Source organism: Vitis vinifera, chromosome 13 (assembly GCF_030704535.1).
Source record: "Vitis vinifera cultivar Pinot Noir 40024 chromosome 13, ASM3070453v1".
Lineage (NCBI taxonomy): Eukaryota > Viridiplantae > Streptophyta > Magnoliopsida > Vitales > Vitaceae > Vitis > Vitis vinifera.
Window position 1 is genome coordinate 22379165 of NC_081817.1, and position 19081 is coordinate 22398245.

The 19081-nt window shown below is 31.1% G+C and overlaps 3 protein-coding genes across 3 annotated transcripts in view; all 3 read right to left on the reverse strand.

Annotated features, from left to right (window-relative positions):
• Positions 1-1639: 1639 nt before the first annotated feature.
• Positions 1640-6734, reverse strand: LOC100258272 (NADH dehydrogenase [ubiquinone] 1 alpha subcomplex subunit 6). Its single transcript, XM_002262704.4, has 2 exons — positions 6466-6734; positions 1640-2030 (listed from the first exon to the last, which is right to left on the reverse strand). The coding sequence occupies exons 1-2, from the start codon at positions 6679-6681 to the stop codon at positions 1845-1847; spliced, it is 402 nt and encodes a 133-aa protein (XP_002262740.1). The 5' UTR covers positions 6682-6734; the 3' UTR covers positions 1640-1844.
• A 3482-nt stretch (positions 6735-10216) lies between these two features.
• Positions 10217-15465, reverse strand: LOC100253143 (peptidyl-prolyl cis-trans isomerase H-like). Its single transcript, XM_002262737.5, has 6 exons — positions 15183-15465; positions 14995-15082; positions 14809-14901; positions 11707-11739; positions 10960-11016; positions 10217-10484 (listed from the first exon to the last, which is right to left on the reverse strand). The coding sequence occupies exons 1-6, from the start codon at positions 15368-15370 to the stop codon at positions 10374-10376; spliced, it is 570 nt and encodes a 189-aa protein (XP_002262773.1). The 5' UTR covers positions 15371-15465; the 3' UTR covers positions 10217-10373.
• A 2414-nt stretch (positions 15466-17879) lies between these two features.
• Positions 17880-19081, reverse strand: part of LOC100248009 (protein unc-13 homolog) — a 66820-nt gene continuing 65618 nt past the window's right edge. Inside the window, exon 27 of the mRNA XM_002262814.4 lies at positions 17880-18262. Within this exon, the coding sequence (XP_002262850.2) occupies positions 18089-18262 (174 nt within the window). The 3' untranslated portion in view covers positions 17880-18088. The remainder of the gene's footprint in view (positions 18263-19081) is intronic.

Sequence of the window (19081 nt, forward strand, 5' to 3'; positions counted from 1 at the left end):
GAAGAACAGTTTTTGAAAATTATTATTTGATTTTTGTAAAACAAAAATTTGTTTGGAAACCTAAAATGTTTTTAATATTTTTAAATATATTTTAAAAATAATTTTTATATCTAATATTTTGTTCCCAAAGAGGCCCTTCATGGTTCTTTGTTTCTAATATCTACACCTTGAATTTTAAGTCATATTCTATGTCGAGCATGCTCCTTTGGGTGTTTCACGTGCTCTCTTATTGTTCTACCTATCTCATATAATTTTTTCAATCTCAAACTAATATTATAATATTTCCCTCTAATAATTTAAAATATTCATAGCTATAACTTAAAAAAAAAACATTTTTGCACAAAGAAATACCAATGCATAAAATACTCCATAAATTATTATTTACTAGAAGAATGTATGATAAATAAGAATTTGAGGCATATATTCCTATAATATCTTTTCTTTATAAAAAAAAAACATATATCCATGAAGAAATATCCATATGTAATACTCAATATAATATTTTTTCTACCAAAAAGAATCTATAGGAAACTTGAAACACTTCAATAATTTATGGGATCAATTACTATATTTAACATAACCATACACACAAGCAAAAAAACAAAAATAAAAAATAAAAAATAAGAGATTTTGAGGTGGTTTGATAATTAATGTGATTTCTCTCCATGGAACACAGTAACACTCAATAATTCATTTATCTACGGAAGGTAGAAAATGTTATAATGGTGAAACCGGTCACACACTATTTTCTTTTACTTTTTAACTAAACCCTAAATCATAAAAGGGTTAAATACCAGCGGGGGCTCATCATTCAACAAATAAAAAAATATCTCCAAGGGATGTTGCCCCTTCAACCCTATGAGCCTAAACAACTCAAGCATTGGGAGCTCAACAAGGAACTCGACTAGACATCCTTTGCATAGCGTAATAAAGCCGATTCAGGCTTCACAACAATTGTATAATTTGAATTATGATCCTCATACATTTAAAGATTATATTCTTGGTAGCAAGTGTGATACCTCACATTAGATAAAAGAAAGAGTTTTAACAGTTATATAGTTATATATGTATAGACTTTTTTTAACCTTATAAATGTGTTTTAAAGTCATTATGGTCTTTTGGGCTTATATTAAATAATATCTACATGATTGAGGTTAGTTGTTTTTCACAAAGCTGGCCAACAATGGTAATGTTTCAATACACTTTTTATGCTTTATTTTTTATAAAAGGGAATTTCTTATATAAAATATGAATCTTATACAAAAAGTAAATAAATACCTCATATATTTAAAAATACTTTTTAAAATTATAAAAATTAGAGAAAATAAGAAAATTTCATTTTCTCCAACTATTAAAACTTGGAGAAGTGTTCTTAAGAACACAAGGTGATTTCTTTTCCCCCTAATTTGTACTTCCATCATTCTTAGAAAAATAGGACCAGGAATTGGCTCTCAAGACATTTTCAGAGCCATACAAGACATCTCACAAGCACAAGACTCTGATGGAGGCAAATTGAAATAGATGCATATGATGATTCCATTCAAATGGACCTCCCTGTAGGCAACCAAATAATATAAGCTTTTAAACTTTTTGGTAATCAGACAAATGATCCCCTTATGCAAAAGGGACAATAATGATATCATAAAACACAATTTCCTCATTTCATTTTCTGCAAAAGAGCCTGTTTTGGACAACATCAAGGTCTTCAAATGCCCTGAGACAAATAATAACTGATCATTATCCAACAGTAAGTTACAATACAAATTGGAGATCATATTTATTTGGAGTCTACATCCAAAAGCAAAACCCCACATGAGGTGAATTCATAACAGACTGGAAAGGCTTCAAAAGTAGTTGCTGCTATAGAAATTCTTTAGGAATTCAGACATGCCCTGGTCCTTGGCGCCCGCATCCTGCACAAGATGTTCCCTAGCCAGCACATATTGCCCAATGATGTGGTGACGTTGCTTTGAATGCTCTACAACATTCCTGAACTCTTCCATGCCCTTGAAGAGAAGCATGTCAATCACCTGCAAGTTTTTTCTCAAATTCATCAAGAAGATGCCGGAGAACCACAATCATTACAAATTTCAACTGACAACATATTCGTTGACATATGTGGTTGCTCTTCTGAGCCAATATCAGAAAAATATGTCACCATTAGGCAAATAAGCAATGAGTTTCAACAATTTCTTCAGGCATGAGGCAGCAACTAAATCTCTGATAAACACCAACATGAAAACTAGACCATAGTTTTTTTGGGTCTAGCCAAGCCAATCTCAGGCGTAAAATAAGAGCTCATTTGCTATGCTATCCTTTGTTCCATCAACTCATGCTTGGCTTCATATATTGGCCTTTTGAAAGCATAGGACTTGTTACAGGCAATTGAAGAACAAAGTACCAACTATAAAGATAAAGTAATAGGCAATCAAGGTGGTCAACTTTAACATTAAACCTCTCAGAAAGCAAAAAGCTTCTGGGCAACACTTTTGGGCAAGCAAAGCTTCTTTCTTTCCTTTTTTTATATTAGTTTAATTATTATTATTATTGATAGGAAAATACATTAAACAAGCACCTAGAAAAATGGGGGAGCATCCCTTGTATACAGGCTGTAAAAAGACAATGCCAGTAGCTGAAAAAAAAAGTGGAGCAAACTGATGCCCTTAGGGATCAAAAAGAAATTTCTTAAGAAATACAAAAAATTTCTGCTCTTTCTAGATACAGCAAAGCGATAGAGAAAGGGCCAGCCTCCAAAAGATCTTAAACCTCCTAACAAAACTCACATGCACCAAGCAGTAAGTACTTTCACAGGAGGAAGCACCCAAGAAATACCAAGATAGAGAACACCAATTGAAGGTTGCTCATTCCAACCAAGTGGTTCTATGGGAAGCAATACCAAACAACATCATAAAACAATCCTTCAACAGGTGATCCTCACACTAACATCAAACAAATGTCACTGATAGAATTGGCCTGACTAGATTGGAATACATCGCATTTATGTAGGTGTCCTACTCCAGTCCACAAAGCGTTGAATCAAAAGAAGATTGCAAAGGCAAGCTAAACTTTCATGGAAAATCAGACTTCTAAGTGACAGAAAAGGGCTTTCCAAACCTGGTGGTTAGGGGGGGAAGGAAAAAGGCAAGAATCAAACAACCAAACTAGCCCTTTCTTCAACAAGACAATTAAGACTAGCATTCAAAGGAAGGAAAAGGAAATTGTAAAGATAAAGAGGAACATTAGTTACTTCCTTCCACTATTCCACTAATAATTTGAAGGTGTCCCCACATTTCTTTCCTCATATTTTCACCCAAAAAAGAAAGCTCATAAGTTAAGCTACCTTCACTGTCAAGGATTTTCACAGGTTCAACCTTGCCACAACAGTAAAATACTTGAATGACAAATTGAACCTCAAGATGTTAGTTGAGAATAAATGTAAATCAAGAGATATATAAATAAAATACCAGGATGTATGTGTGCCTGTATGTTCTACTGGGTCCCCTTTGATTTTTTGCCATGCCAATATTAAAAGAATTAGTTAATTAATTGAAAGCATATTTGAATTTTCCCAATTCCTACTAAATAATAAAAAGGCTTGCTCTGTTGGCACACCATGATGTGAAGCCAATGGTGGTATTTGATTGCTCCTACTTTGAAGTAAACCCGATTAGTTAAAGCAAACAAGCACTCCTCAACTCAACAAGGCAGTTACCAAAAGCACCTCAAACAAGATGGGAGGCACAAGATTAAGTTTCCAAATTATGTGTATTATGTTAGTTATATATCTTATATTTACCTCATTCCACCAAGTCAATTGAGCAAGAAAGTCGTTAGGTCAGGTCATTAAAGTATATATATATATAAAGGTTAAAAGGATTATTTTTAAACCTAACATATGGCATCAAGTCACCTATTTGAATAGGTTGTATTTCATCATGTGTCCAAGTTACCCAAAATTGTTTCTCTGTTCTACTGTGTACTAATCTCAACTAAGCCTTAATCAATAATTTTATGTTAGCTGCTCATATTAGATTTTTTTTTTTTTTTTGATAAGTAAAAGTATTGTATTACAAAGAGGCGCTAAAATAGCGGCCCAAGATGTACAGGAAAGAGACCCCCTTACAACTAAAACAAAAAACTGTCCAACAAGATATACAGAAAAAAACAACCCCTCCTCATCGGAAACCCACCCAATCAATGAAATCTATTAACGTCGAAGGACCATATTTTATAAACAATTTAGTCTCCGACTAAAGTAAATATACAAAAGAAGTTTTCATCCTTTGGATGGATAGCACATACTCTTCAAAGGTAACTCTATTCCTTACCTTCCAAACTGACCAAAACAAGCATAAAAGGTTTGCTTCCCAAAATGTCCTGCGCTTTTGACCTACAAAAGACCCCTTCCACCCCAAGAGGGTTTCCCTAACCGAGGAAGGAAACACCCAAGACACTCCAAACAAAGTAAAGAATAACTTCCACACATCCCTTGTCTTTTCATATTAGATATATCTATTTTCTTCACAATAATGAGTCTTTAAAGAAAAAATATCATTATGGATGAGAAAGATCCATCTGGAGAACAAGAATGGAATAACAGAGCAAGGAATGCCAACTAAGACCAAATAAGAGACTCAGAGAAACCGTACTAGAAATGTCCATTACACAGAAACATAACACTTGAAAACATTCATTATGACAATTCACCTACCAAGGACCTCAGATGAGCTATTCCCCCTCGTGTGAAAATCTTAGCATTCACTTCTTCCAAAAAGACTGCATTATGGCTTCAATGAGACTTATAAAATGACTGGACCAAGGACACTACTCTGGAGCAACATGACTAACTCCTCAGACTGTGCTCAATCAACTGGCCACTAAGGCAATACAACGAAGCAAAAAGATGCATTGAGGAATTGAACTGTCAGCCACAAAAATTCTTGAACCATTATTAGAAAAAGAAGCTTGCAAATAATCCACACAAGACTAAAACCTGCCAACCCCACCTCACCCTACCCCAAACCCCAACACCAATAATGCCCAACTCAACACCAAAAAGCCTCCCCTCTTCTCACTTTTCCAACCAGCTAATAAGATCCCAATACAATTATAATTTCCCAGCATTGTTTTGAAACTTGTATCTCGCCACCACTTTCATCCATAGATTATAAAGCCTGCCCCAAAGTACCAATTCCTTTGGCAAGTCTTTCATCAAGTTATGAAATGCTGTAGTGATACAGTTCAGCCACAAAAATTCTTAAAGAATATTTCAATGATATTGAAAATAGAAAAGAGTAAAAAATTTAAAAGAAATAACAAGAATAATAAAAAAATAACAGTAATGATATCATTGTTCTCATGAGATTCCCAATGATCCAATAATCTTTGAGATTGAGGACACATAGTCAAAACTTTTAAACTAAAATGCTCGTTTAAATTTATAACATTGAGTTTTATGTTGAGTTTACCACAATCGGATACAAGTTCCTGACATTACAGTGCTTATCTCTATTAAATTTGATGCATTCTAATGAGTGAGACTCCATTTAAGTAATGTAGATTCTCCATCTAAATTTTTCTCAAAACACACCTTGTTCAATAATAAAGATACCTCAGGAAGCACAAACTGCAATAACTTCATTTGTTATAAAGTAGATTTATCAACGGCTTCAAGAAAAAAATCAAAAGTCAGGAGGAGACAATAATTTGTATAGGAATATGATACGCAGCATGTCCTAAACTAATAGGAATTTTCAAATTCAATAAGCAACTATTTAATTTTTTAACACGGAGACGAAATCATAAATCCTAATGGGTGAGGCTTATAAATTTGAAAATGGATTTTCTTGCGTTTTTAACATAAATAATTCTATGTGGAAAACCAATTCTTATTCGAATTCCCCAACTAATTGAAACATTTACATAAGAATTAAAAAGGATTATAAAGATGAAAGATTCTCCATATCACAAAAACTAGCCAACTAAGAGCACACATTACGCACCAAAATTCATAATCCAAAAAGATGGGTTTCGCAAGAATTGAAATACGTAGAGAATACATGAATCAAAACCAACAATGAATGAAATGTAGTGATTGTTAAATTCAAATACACGTAAATCACAATGGGACCACCAATTTCCCCAATTCATCCAAACACGCCCTTACCCTCCATTTGGTTTCCGAGGTAATTGAGACGAAACAAAAAGGAACAAAATAAATAAAATTTTGAAAAGGCCTCACGCTGTCACGCCTTCGATCCAAATGCCTGTATTAGGTCCAAATAAGCGGCAAATTTTTCACTCAAGTTCCAAACAATGAAAAAAAATTGATTTTGATTATGATTTTCCATTTTTCCCACCTTTTCAGAACAACCAAACAGGACAGGCTTGCAACCAGATTACATACCAGAAAAAACGACGCCGCTTTAGAGGGGAAAAGGGACAAGAAAAGCAGAGGGGCAGTACCTTAGTGTTAGTGACGTGGGAGTTCTTGCGGAACTCAGAGGCGATGATGGAGCGAAGCTGGGAGACGGTAACGACGTCGTCGAGATTGTAGATATCCATGATTTTTGGTATGGATCTGCAAACCATCTTGAAGAAATCGAAGGTCCGACTCCGAGCCTCTTCCAGATTCGCTGAGTTCGCTGGAACCCTAACGTTCTTCAGCATCACCGACGCCATTTTTCCTCACTGCTCTTCAACCATTTGCAAGTTCCTCTGAAATTTATCTATATAGAATCTCCTATCTAAACGACGTCGTTTTATTTTTTTCATTATTTAATTTTTTTTAATATATTTGTAAGTTTTAAGAAATATTTATTTTTTTCTTCTATAAATTTTAAATATCAATCAAACACAAAATCGATCATTTTCAATCTTGAAAAACCTATAAATTTTCCTTGAAATAATATTATTATTACCAATTTGTTGATTTCTTTACTAGGCTCTTATTTTTATTAATTATTTCTTTGATTTCATCTATTATCATATTAGCCTATTTAATAAAAATTTTGTAACAAAAATCAAATTATCAATATATACGTAATTTTGAAATTTCACTCTTTATTTATTTATTTTCATATTTCACCATATGGAGATTCCAAGCTCTCATTTTTGTTGGACTAGAACTCTTTATATTTGCCAAGGGACTTCAATATGAGTCCTTACTATGTAAAAGCAATTTTAAAGGTTTAGAGGTTAACAAATTTTATTTTGTAAATTAAGCATGGAAAATTTTAGGGTTCTTAATAAACCCTTACTAAGAAAACGGATTCGGAGTTTGACATATATGCAAGCAACACAAAGATGCATAATCATTAAATTGAGAAATGATCAACTCTAATGGCGTAGACTTTTGATACATCCAATGACTTCAACCCCAAACTAACTTGACATTTGGATAGAGTTAAGTAATCATTTTCAACATTCGAGTTATGATTTAAGTTAAGGTTTGCTTAGTTTGAATTCAATTTGGGTTAGGCTCGGGTTAAGGTTTGGACAAGGACAACCCAATTCTAACTTGAATCATTTTATAATATTTATCATATATCTTATTATGCTTAATAATATTTATTTTCTTTTTTAGATTTTTAAGAAAAAATATAAAATTATATCATATATCATATACTTTTCATTTTTTATTTTTTAGAAAGATATATAAATTTATATATATATATATATATATATAAAGTTTTTTTTAAAGATTATTATAAATGAATTTTGAATTATGCAATCGGACCAATTTTGAACTTAATTTGAGCCTAAAGAAATAATATTAAATTAAACTTGGGTTGAATACCTCAAATTAGAGATCGGGTTGAGTTGGACTCAAGTGGCTTAGAATCTAATTTTATATGTAACAATAGAACATTTTTAACTTTTGGTTCATAAAACATGCCATAATTTTAAAGTACATGTAAATTCTTTGTGACATTTTTTGTGGCTATTAAATGTTGACCCTCCTTAGTCACCGGTCGGCCACCATGAAGAAAGCCCAAAACAAATATTATCAAATTGATCAAGTGTTTTCAATTTTCGAGAATTAAGAAGTTCAATTTAGTTTGAAATTTGTGGAAACAAACTTAGGCCCATTTCACCATGTTACGTTTGTTTTTAAAAATTATTTTTAAGTTAATGAACAAAAAATAATTTTTTTTAAATATTTTATAAAAATAAGGATGTTTAGAAAGTTGTTTATAAAAACAAAAAATAAAAAACTTATTCGGATTGGATTCTTTTTAAAAATAAATTTTCTATTTTGATTTCATAAAAAACATTGTAAATTCAATTTATATAATATTAATTTAATTTAATTCAAATTAAAAATAAAACATGAATAGTAGCATTATAATAAAATTATAAATTATATTTTTTGTAAAAAAAAAAACTACTATTTTAGTATTCCTAAAAAAATATAGATATTAACACATTGGTAAAAGCATAATTGTGTGTTTTTTTGGGTTAAAAATGAATAGTAATAATAATAAAAAATAATTATTAGTAATATTTTATTTATGGATAACGAATTAAAAGTTCAATTTTTTTAATATGCAAATGAGTCAAAATTTTCATTCCTTACACATATTTGATACTCAATTATGGGCACAATATTCTAGAATATTTTGATTTAATATGCAATTAATTGGATCCATTTTTTGAATTTCAAATTATTCTTAAAAATAAAAAAAATTATTAACTATGTCTATCTTAATTTAGAATCTCTTTACCTAGTAAGAAAATTTTAAAAAATAAAAAATTGTTCTATATAAAGAAGAAACAATAAAGTCATTCCTTATAATATATCAATTTTGATTTATTATTTTTGTAATGATTAAATCTATTTTGTTGAGTTTCAACTTATTTTAAACTCATTAATAAATTCAATAAAAATGTCACTCTGATTTGAAGTTCATTTATCTGATAAAAAAATAATAATAAAAATATAATCATATGTAAAAAAATAAACAATAGTCATTGTCAATAAATTTTTATTCATAAATTTTTGGAATGGATAGATTTTCTATTTGAATTTCAAATTATTTTTAAAAATTACTAAGCTTATTAATAAATCCAATATAGTCATGTTAGACAAATTTTTGGTATTAATTAGATCACTATTTGAGGTTTTAATTATTCTTAAAAATTATTAGACTTATTAATAAATCTAATATATCAAAGCTTACTCAATTTGAAGTTTATTTGTCTAATAAAAAAATTGTAAAAATTTGATATATGTAAAGAAGAAACTAATAAAGTTATTTAAAATATATTTTGGATTATAAATTTGCAATATTATTGAGTTCTATAACCTTTTAATACTAATTAAATAGATTTTTAAGTTTTAAATTATTTTTAAAAATTAATAAATTTTATGTGTGGAATATAATTTGATTTTGAATTTATTTGTTTAATGAAAAAAATAGAGAAATTAAAAGAAATTAAGAAAAGTACATGTAATTTAAAGAAAGATTATATGTGAAGATTTTTGACATCGATATTTGGTCCTAAAAATCCAAGAAGACTGATATCAATTTAATTTTATTTGCTTATAGTTTTTAAAAATTTCTCAATTTTTTTTTGTTTTTAAAAATTGATAAAAACTTTTACTTATTCTTTAAAAATTGTTCTCTATTTCACTTTATTTTAAAAAAATTAGAAATAAAGAACAACCAAATTGTGTTATGAATTTTTAAAAACAGTTTTTTTTGTTAAAAACAATTTTTTATTTTTAAAAACAAAAAACTGTTTTTTAATCAGGCTCTTAGTCTTTTTGGCTTTCGTATTTCCTAGCCAATGGAGACCGATCCAAATATATACTCTAATACTTGTATTTTTGTAATTGTATCATATTGAATGAATTTGTTTGGATCACTACTATGCATATTGTGTAAACTTATTTGAAGTAATTCATTTTTATTAGGATATGACCAAAATTAATTTTGAGTTCGGAAAACATGTTTTTAAGTCATGAAGGCTCATTAAGCTCAAAACATATGATATCTATAATAGAGGGAGTAAATCCTTACAATTAGTATTAGAGCGATATTCAGCCCCTATATGGGATTCTAGGTGACATCACAATCTCATGGGACACAACGAGAAGGATGGTTTTGCATGGCGTAAACTTGTCCTCGCAGGACAGTAGTATTCAGTGCATATGAATGTTTATTACCACTAAAAGAAAAGGGGGAGAGAGGGAGAGTACTACATCTTCAAATGTTCAAACCATCTATCCAAAAGCAGGGCAATATTTTGATTAAGCTTCAATCCATTAGCCAGAGGCTCTTGCATTTATAATGTTATTTAGATTTGAGAAGAGAGAAACATAATCAGGTTTTGACTCTGTATACAGGACTACTAAAAACTGACGTCTTCTACATTTCTCCACATTCAGCAATCACACATGCCAGTTTAGGCCGGTTGTTTGGTCCAGTGGCTACGTTCTCGATCTTTCTCACAACCAAAAGGCCTTCTCCAAGAACTCTCTGCAGAATTAGATATATGAGTATCATTTCAGAGATCACCACTTATCCAAAAAAATAAAGACAACCAAACATTTTTGGTCTTTGCCGAAGGAATTAACAGGGAAAAGCCCATCCCTAATCCAACCACACCTCACCTCAAATAGGGTTCATATATCTTTTTATATATATCAAAACACCAATTAAATTTCATCCAACAAAGGATCATTGACCTGACTTGAGTGTAAATCAGAATATCGGGTGGGTAGGGCCTGCTCAGTCCTTGGGTTGTTAATCGGTTTAGTTTCTCAGGTTGGATTCTTTTATGGGTTGATGATGCCTAGTCCTTCGGTTCACTTTATGTTTGATGTGAAACCAACCCAACCTGATCTTAGTCGCAAGAACAGACATTGGTCTTGTAAAAGACATAATATTTTTGGTTTCAGCATATTGAAAGACTTTACAAAGAACCCAGAGGGCAAGAGATTAGAGAACATACCCCGAATACCACATGCTTGTTGTCAAGCCAGTCACATTTCGAGCATGTGATAAAGAACTGCAGCAAAAGTAGCTTCAAATGAATATGGTAAACAAATTTATAACCAAGTCAAAAACATTAAAATCTTTTTAAGGTACAATGATCAAATCTACCAATACATTCAAGAACCATGGAAAAAGAAAAAGGCATTGCTTTAAACTCAATCTCATGCATATAACGCAAGAACAAGGTTCTGTTTTAGGGCCTTGTAGGACTTCTAACTCAGATTTATTCATTTTAATGATTAAACAACTATAGAAGCAGTTCTGATGGACATAGAAGGCTGCTAATTGATGTATAAAAGGTTGAGCCCCAATACTGATGATGAGGGCAAACCCCATCATATATATATATATATGTATGTATGTATGTATGTATGTTGTGTATGATGGGGTTTGCCCTCATCACATGTATGTTGTGTGTGTGTGATTGACAAGCTGGGAACCTGCAGTACTGGTGTATTAAGGGCATGTATACCCTCAACAATTTCCAAGCTTGTTGAATTGAAACATTGTCTACCAAAAGCATGATCCTCAATTCAGGTACAAATAGAAAGGCTTTAAAATCTTGCTTCATAAAACAATATTGGGTGCTTCAACAAATTGCAACATCCAACAGTTTCTGAACTCCAAGATGATCATACTTAAGAATGCTAGCGTGTTTGAATTTGATAATCAAGAAAAAGAAAAACTATATCTGATGAATTACCTGACAACCATTGGTACCTGGCCCACTATTTGCCTGCAAAAGGAGAACAATAAATGCTCTTCAGTAATGGAAATGGAATCTCACTGTCATGCACAAATTTGGAGCAAGGTTTTATACCACGAGTGAAGTTCAGAAAGAACATCAAGATTGATAAAATAAAAAAAATAAAAAAAATCAGACAGGCAGTTTGTCCGCATCCTTGTGGAAAACCATAATTAGCCTAATTTTGAAGTCTATGATTAAAAGTTAATTATTTCAACTAGACTTGTTCTATTGGGAAGCAACCAATTTCACATCACAAGAGTGTACTTGTTGCATGCCTTTGAAATGAAAATAACAAATACCATCCAATCAAAGGGAAAAAGTACATAAAGTTCTCTAGTACATGGCAGTTTAGTAGGTAAGGATCGTAGGATTGAGCAGAGAATGGCACTTTATGTCTGTTTGGGTGCATATGGACACAGCAGAATTTTAGAACTTTTGAAGGCTTGGAGCATCCAGAATTTTAACCATACAATTTCAGCACTGATTTTAAATTTGATTATGATAATGTTTTATGGTGAAGCTACATTTTATTGAAACAGAAGAAAAATACAATGAAAATGAGAGATCTTTTCAAATGGAAAGCAGGGCACCAGCATCAATACAAAGAAAACAAATGTGATTTAAACAAGTAAACAGTACATATAAAGGAGATACAAAAGCTATAAAACAGAATGTTTTTCCGTAACTGCTTCTTGTTAGTGCCCCCTTTGCCAAGAAACCGACCTGTATGTTTGCTAATCAAGGAATAAAAGTAAAGCCATAACCGTCAATAGATCAAATTTTTCATCATTTAATGAAATATCCCAAGTACTTTGAAACAATCTATGCATCATCCAATTCCAGCTGAAGATCCAACAAGCCTATGCTCTTCGCTTCTCTAGACCTCCCAACAAAGGAATGGTTCTTCATTCAACATTCTCCAAAATCAGCAGGTTTGATAATGCAAACACTAAGGATCTGATTGTTTGGCAAGATTTCCTTTTGGTCACATTTTCTTTTGGTCCCTGTTAGGAGTCCTACAAATGAACATGGAACCTCCCACATCCCCAGCCCTACCCCTTGCCACTTGAGTGGGCCTCAAGGGCACTATGAATCTGATTGTGAGTTTCGATAAAGCACCAACTCCACAAAATAAGGAATTTGGAGGGAATTGCTTTTATTTGTATGAATCAAGTAGCAGGAGAAAGATCCAATCAGTTCAAAAGAGGCTCTTATGGATGAAAGGAAAACACTGGTAACCTATAAATTTTGAACCAATCCTGACATGGAAATAATCACTTCACATTATCCAAAATATCACCATCCTGATAAAATTTGCACTAAAGAATCCTGAACTGAGTACATAATACTCAAATACCTCTTGTACATATAACATGAAAGATTATATAGCACTACAAAACATGTTAGACCGTATGGGGATGAGGTGGCCAGCCTGTCCAAGTGCCACAGGCAAATTCCTTTGCTCCCCAACAACCTAAATGGAGGATCATAACAGCAAAATCCTAGTCCCCTGCCTCTTGGAAAAAAAAATGCGAAAATTTTCATTTCCAATCAAACAACCTCACAACCTGCAGAAGTACCAAGAATCTATGTTGACAGACTCCAAGAACATGAATTCCCAAGTAAAACTGCAAGAAACCAGTGAGTTGGCAGGACTTGGTAGTTGGTTCACGGTTATGATAGTGATGAGGGCTTAAGAGGTTAATTCTATTCCAAGCTTTGACACCATATTTCCAATGATAACCTTTTCTGCAGTATTTAAATGATGAATTACTAAGTAAGTAATATCACATTTTTTTTCCTATTACTTTGTATGGGGATTAGGAACTAAATTTATCAAAAACCAACTTCATAACCTTTTAACATACTAGATGTCAAAGACAAGCATCCAGGAAAGTTCAAACCACAAGAAAAAAGTAAACATGCACAAGCAAGACAAACTAATTGTGCAAAGTTGCTTATGCCTGTGTTTATTTTCCCCATACATTAGACCAAGAATTCAAGGAAATATAACACTATGCTTCCCAATGATGTTTCCACTTAGGTCATGTTTGGTTTGCTGGATATAATAAGAGATGGGTCAGAGATGAAATAGCATATGCGATCCTATGTTTGTTGGGATGAGATATAACAAGTTATTTTATCACTTATCCTATGCTATATTCAACCAAATATGAAATAGGATAAATGATGATACAACTTATCCAGCCTCCTTTTTATATTCTTGTACAAATATCCAATAATATACGCAGAAATTCATTGTCTCATTCTTTCTTTCTTTCTTTCTTTCTTTCCCCTTTGGAGGAGACATCCCCAGGTTGTTTCCACTCGGTTCCTAACTCTCACTGTATTTCTCTCATCTTCTATCTGTTTCTCTGGAGCAAACATTTTCATGCTCTTCTCTCTTCATTCCATTAGCACTTTCTAAATAGAACTTTTCTCACACTAAAAAATGAAAAACAATTCAGTAGTTCCAGGCATAGGAATTATTCAATTAAAGTTACAATTAGTGAATTTTGAAGCTATTTTGGATGCACCTTACAAGTTTAATAATTACATAAATTTCTATCATGCATTGAAAGATGCAGCACTCTTACAGTACAATGAAGTCAAAGGTAAATAAAAAATAAAAAAATTCCAATACTAGTTGTAGAGGTATCCAATACCATCCGTGATTATAAGTCAATTAGCCAAGGAGCATTACAGGCATTGAGACTGTAGAGGTATCCAAAAAGAAGTTCTTGGCCTAATACTAATAATCTCCAGTTACTTAGGGTCTCACTCAAAATGTCTGAGATTTTTTTGAGTCTCAGCAAAGATTTGAGATTTAGGCAAGAGGGGAGAAACTTCCAGCCCTCAGGCACTTAATTTTCATTCAGATGTGCAAACATATCAAGACAATAAATCAAAGGAAAACCCAAAAATTAATGGGACACATCCAAGATATCAACATAATCAATAGTTAAATCATGAAATAAATCTGGAATCTAATTGCTGAAATTTATTTGAAGAAAAAGTACCAACAAAGAAGCAACATGAGGAAGGAAAAATGAATACCATTGACAAGAGACCAGGACCAGTGTGTTTAGCAATAAAATTTTCATCCTCGAACTTGCTTCCATAGATGGAAACGCATCCACTACCATCACCCTGGAAAGGGAGAGAAGAAAATGAGACAACTAGAAAAGAACAATAAAAAACGGTCGATTTATGAAGAGAAAGAAGAAGAGAGTTTGGAGGAACCTTGACAAAATCACCAGCCTGAATCATGAAATCTTTGATGACCCTGTGGAACTGGCATCCCTTGTAACCAACAGGTAATCCAGCTTTTCTGCAAATCATTATTGTATTCATCAAATAAGAAGAAAGAAAAAGAAAAGGAAATCATCCTGAAAATAAGAAAATGAGTGAAGTTAGAAAAGAATAAAAACCTGTACTCGCCAGTGCAGAACTGCCTGAAATTTTCAGCGGTTTTGGGGGCGATGTCGGAGAAGAGCTCCATCTTGATGCGACCGGCGGGGATGGTGCCGATGGTGATGTCGAAGAAGACGATGGGGTTTTTGGGGTTTGGAGGCCTCTGGTGCCACTCCACCCCGGCATTGCCTGCTCCCGACGCCATTTCAACCCACCTCTCACCTTCTCTTTTTCTTTTGCTCTGCTCTCACTCTGCTTTTGACTGCCTGCAACGCTCAACTCTTCTTCTAAGTTCTAAATAGGTTTTAAATTTCCATTTCTTTTTATTTCACATACATTGTAATTTTTTTTATTTAATTTAATTCTCTATCATATTTTTTTCTTGTAAAAATACTTTTATTATTTTCTTATAAAAATAATATTTTATTTGAAAATATAAATACTTCAAACGATAAAAGATATTTATATCAAAAATTGAGAATTAGCTTCAGGATTATTTCATCTATTTTAATTAAATATTTTTTCATCCATTTTAACTAAATATTTTTTTATTATAAAAAAAAATGTCGGGAGTGATATTTTGAAACTATTACCTTATTTTTTTGTAACTTGTTTTTTAAAATTATTTTTTATTTTTTAATTTAAAAACAATTTTTAAAAACAAGTTTTAAAGAATTAGACCAAACAAACTTATAATTTCTTTTTGTTTTTAAAAACAGATGAAAACAATTCATATTTATTCTCTAAAAATGTTCTTTAATTTTACTTTATTTTTAAAAATTATTTTTAGAGAATAATGCCCGATGAGTATTAAAATTTTTTAAAGAGTTACACAGTCCAACAAGTTTTTTTTGATATTTTCTCAATTAAAAAAATGCTCATTTAGACAAAAACGTCCTTACTTTTTCCTTTTTAAAACAATATTTTCTTTTAAAACTTATATATAAATAATCAAAATATTGACCAATATTTATGTTAAAAAAAAAAACACTTGTATTTTTTTGTTTTTAAGAAAATTGTATTCTTTTTGTTTATTATTATTATTATGCCCATTTTTTTGCTAATAAGAAAACCAAATTGCTACTCCTACCATTTTTATAGCAAATTTTACAAGAAACTTTAATTCTTATTTTAAAAGAATTTAATCATTTACCTTTCTATCAAATGTTCCTAAAAATTCTTGTTTCCTTGATTTGTATCTACATGCATCAAGATCATGATTCAATTTTATTTTTTTTCTGACAAATAAAAAATTATAAAAATAAAATTTCAAAGAAAATTGTTGAACACATAGGTTTAAATCCTTCTAGTATCCATTTTTTTCTTCCTTTTTGTAAATAAATTATAGGTATACAAGATAAAATTATCCACTTCTTCAACCTTTTAACTCTCCATCCAAAGCTACATTAACCCATAAACACCAAAACCCTAATCCTTCAAATATAAATTAATTTAAAACCTTTTTTCTCTCATTATGTAATTATTTTTCTACATTTGTAATTCACTAAGTGAAACTCTACTAATGCAACACAAGTGTTTGATGAAAGTCAAAATATACATTTCCACGTCTCATCCACAATGTGAGAACAAAAAATAAAAATGGAGATCAATTTGTTTTTAGATAAAATGGATAAAACTCAATTCAAAAATTAGTATCAAAGTTATGAAATTCTAACAAGTATAACTTGAATTATACGATTAAATAAAGATGAAAAATAGAGGTAATGAAAGAGCTAAGAGAATTAAAAAAATAGATTTAAAACCAATAAATTATTTTTAGATTAAGATTAAATAATTTTAAAATATATAAAATTTTAATTAGTTATCTTTTAATTTTTTTTTATAATAAAAGCAAATATTAAAAAAAAAAAATCATTTTTCTTAACATTTTTTTTATTTACTTTAAACATTGACGTTTTTGGCTTATCAATTAGGGTTGGTAACACAACACATACATAACACACTTTTCGTAATTTTAGGTTAAGTATAAATGGATTTGAGTCAAATTCATATCCTTCTGAATAACCCCATTTAATAAATGGATAAATTTTGAGTTAATCTGTATAATACAAATTTAACTTGAATCGACTCATCTAATAACTTCACTATTAACTTAATTATATCTTTAAACTATTTAACCCATATTTGATTCATTTTAAATTTATTTTTAAAAAAATAAGTAAATTAAATCATAAACATATTTGATTGAGATATCAATCATATAGACAACCTAACTTAAACTGATTATTAAATAAAAGGATCTGATTATCAAACTAGTTAAATAAATTACACTATGTATTACCTATTTAATAATTAGGTAGTATTCGAATTTATGTTGTTGACATGACTATTATTTATGTCAAGTTTGGATTGAGCTATATAGTAGAATATTGAGATAATATCATTTCATATAAAAAAAAAAGCCATTAACTTCAAAAAAATAAAAAAATAAAAAATAATAAAAATGATTCAAAACTATAAAAAATTATTCTTCTTTTCCTTTTCTTCTTCTGATTATCCCATCTACTCCCTCTCCATGGGGTTTTTCCTTAATAAGGGCGATCTTGAAGGTAAGGTGGAAATGAAATCATCCCTTTACATTTCAACATTGAATCAAACAAACAGAGCATTCTTTTTCTGCATATTCACAGCAGCCAAACAACAGAACATGAAAAATCAAAGATTTAGTTTTGGGGTACAAGAGAAACAATCAGTTTTTGAAAGGGAGAGGTTTTCAATAAAGAGAACACTATAAATTCAGGTGCCAAGATGTCTACACAAGAAGTTCTTAAGCGTTAAGGAAAAGATACAAAGATACAACAAATGCGAAAAGAATAATATAACAAGACTCTAATCTCATTATTTCCCTTAAAATCAATGAATTATATTAACATAAACGAGTGCCTACCAATACATATTCTGCCTAAGCAGCTGATCTGGGTATCTTGAATTGTTTCTTGAGGAAATGAGAAGCCTCTGAATCACTCCTGTGACATAAAATTCTCAATAGGGTATTGGTATCAGCACCCAGATTGCTTCTGCCACCCTGCATTTCTGACCCACTTGCAGATTTCAAGTCTTCGATCAATTCTCGAGTCTGCAACCAATTAAACAGTCTATGTCATTCATATCCTATCAGAAAAATGCATATATAGGAAGAATGCTAAACAGTAAACTATTTGTTCTTCAGCCACCAAAACAATCCTGGATCATTGTGCATGGTTTAAATGCTTTCTTTTCGTTTCTTTCCTTTGTGAGTGCGCTTGTTACAACAAGAATCAATTTTTTTTTTAGTAGATCTCAATATCCTGGCTAAAGGGTTGTGCATGTATATGCCAAGATTCGACGCATTGCCAAATATATCTTGCTCAAACTGAGAATGTGTTTGATGCAAACTATTCAGCATTTGACAACAGTTTTTGATGGAAATCTCAGGAGATCCTAGGAGCTGTTATCCTAGGTGTTGGCTGTAAATATTTGTATAGCTGTAGAGATATTTTCTTGCTGTAAATATATGTATAGCAGTAGAGATTTTTTCCTATCTATTTTTTCCTTATCTATTCTTTTGTAATCTATAAAATGTATTCTTGTACATGTATTAAATATATATCACCAGAATATTTTCTTAATTAGCCCAAACGGGATTCTTTAGTTTTAGATCTTATGGAGCCCAGGAAACTAGAGAGTCATTGTGACTAAATGTGAGTGAAAGACTAGGTTTTATGAATAGTTTTTTTTTTCATTTTTCTTTTTCCCCCTTCCTCTGGAGTGAAGGCTGTAGAATACTAGGTGTCAGAAAAGAAAAAGTTCATTAATAGATATAACTGTGAGATCTAAACAAAGACATTACAAAAGGGACAACAAATTGAAACCTGTTCTTTGCTGTTCTCAAAAAGCACCTAGCCTCCATTGCTTG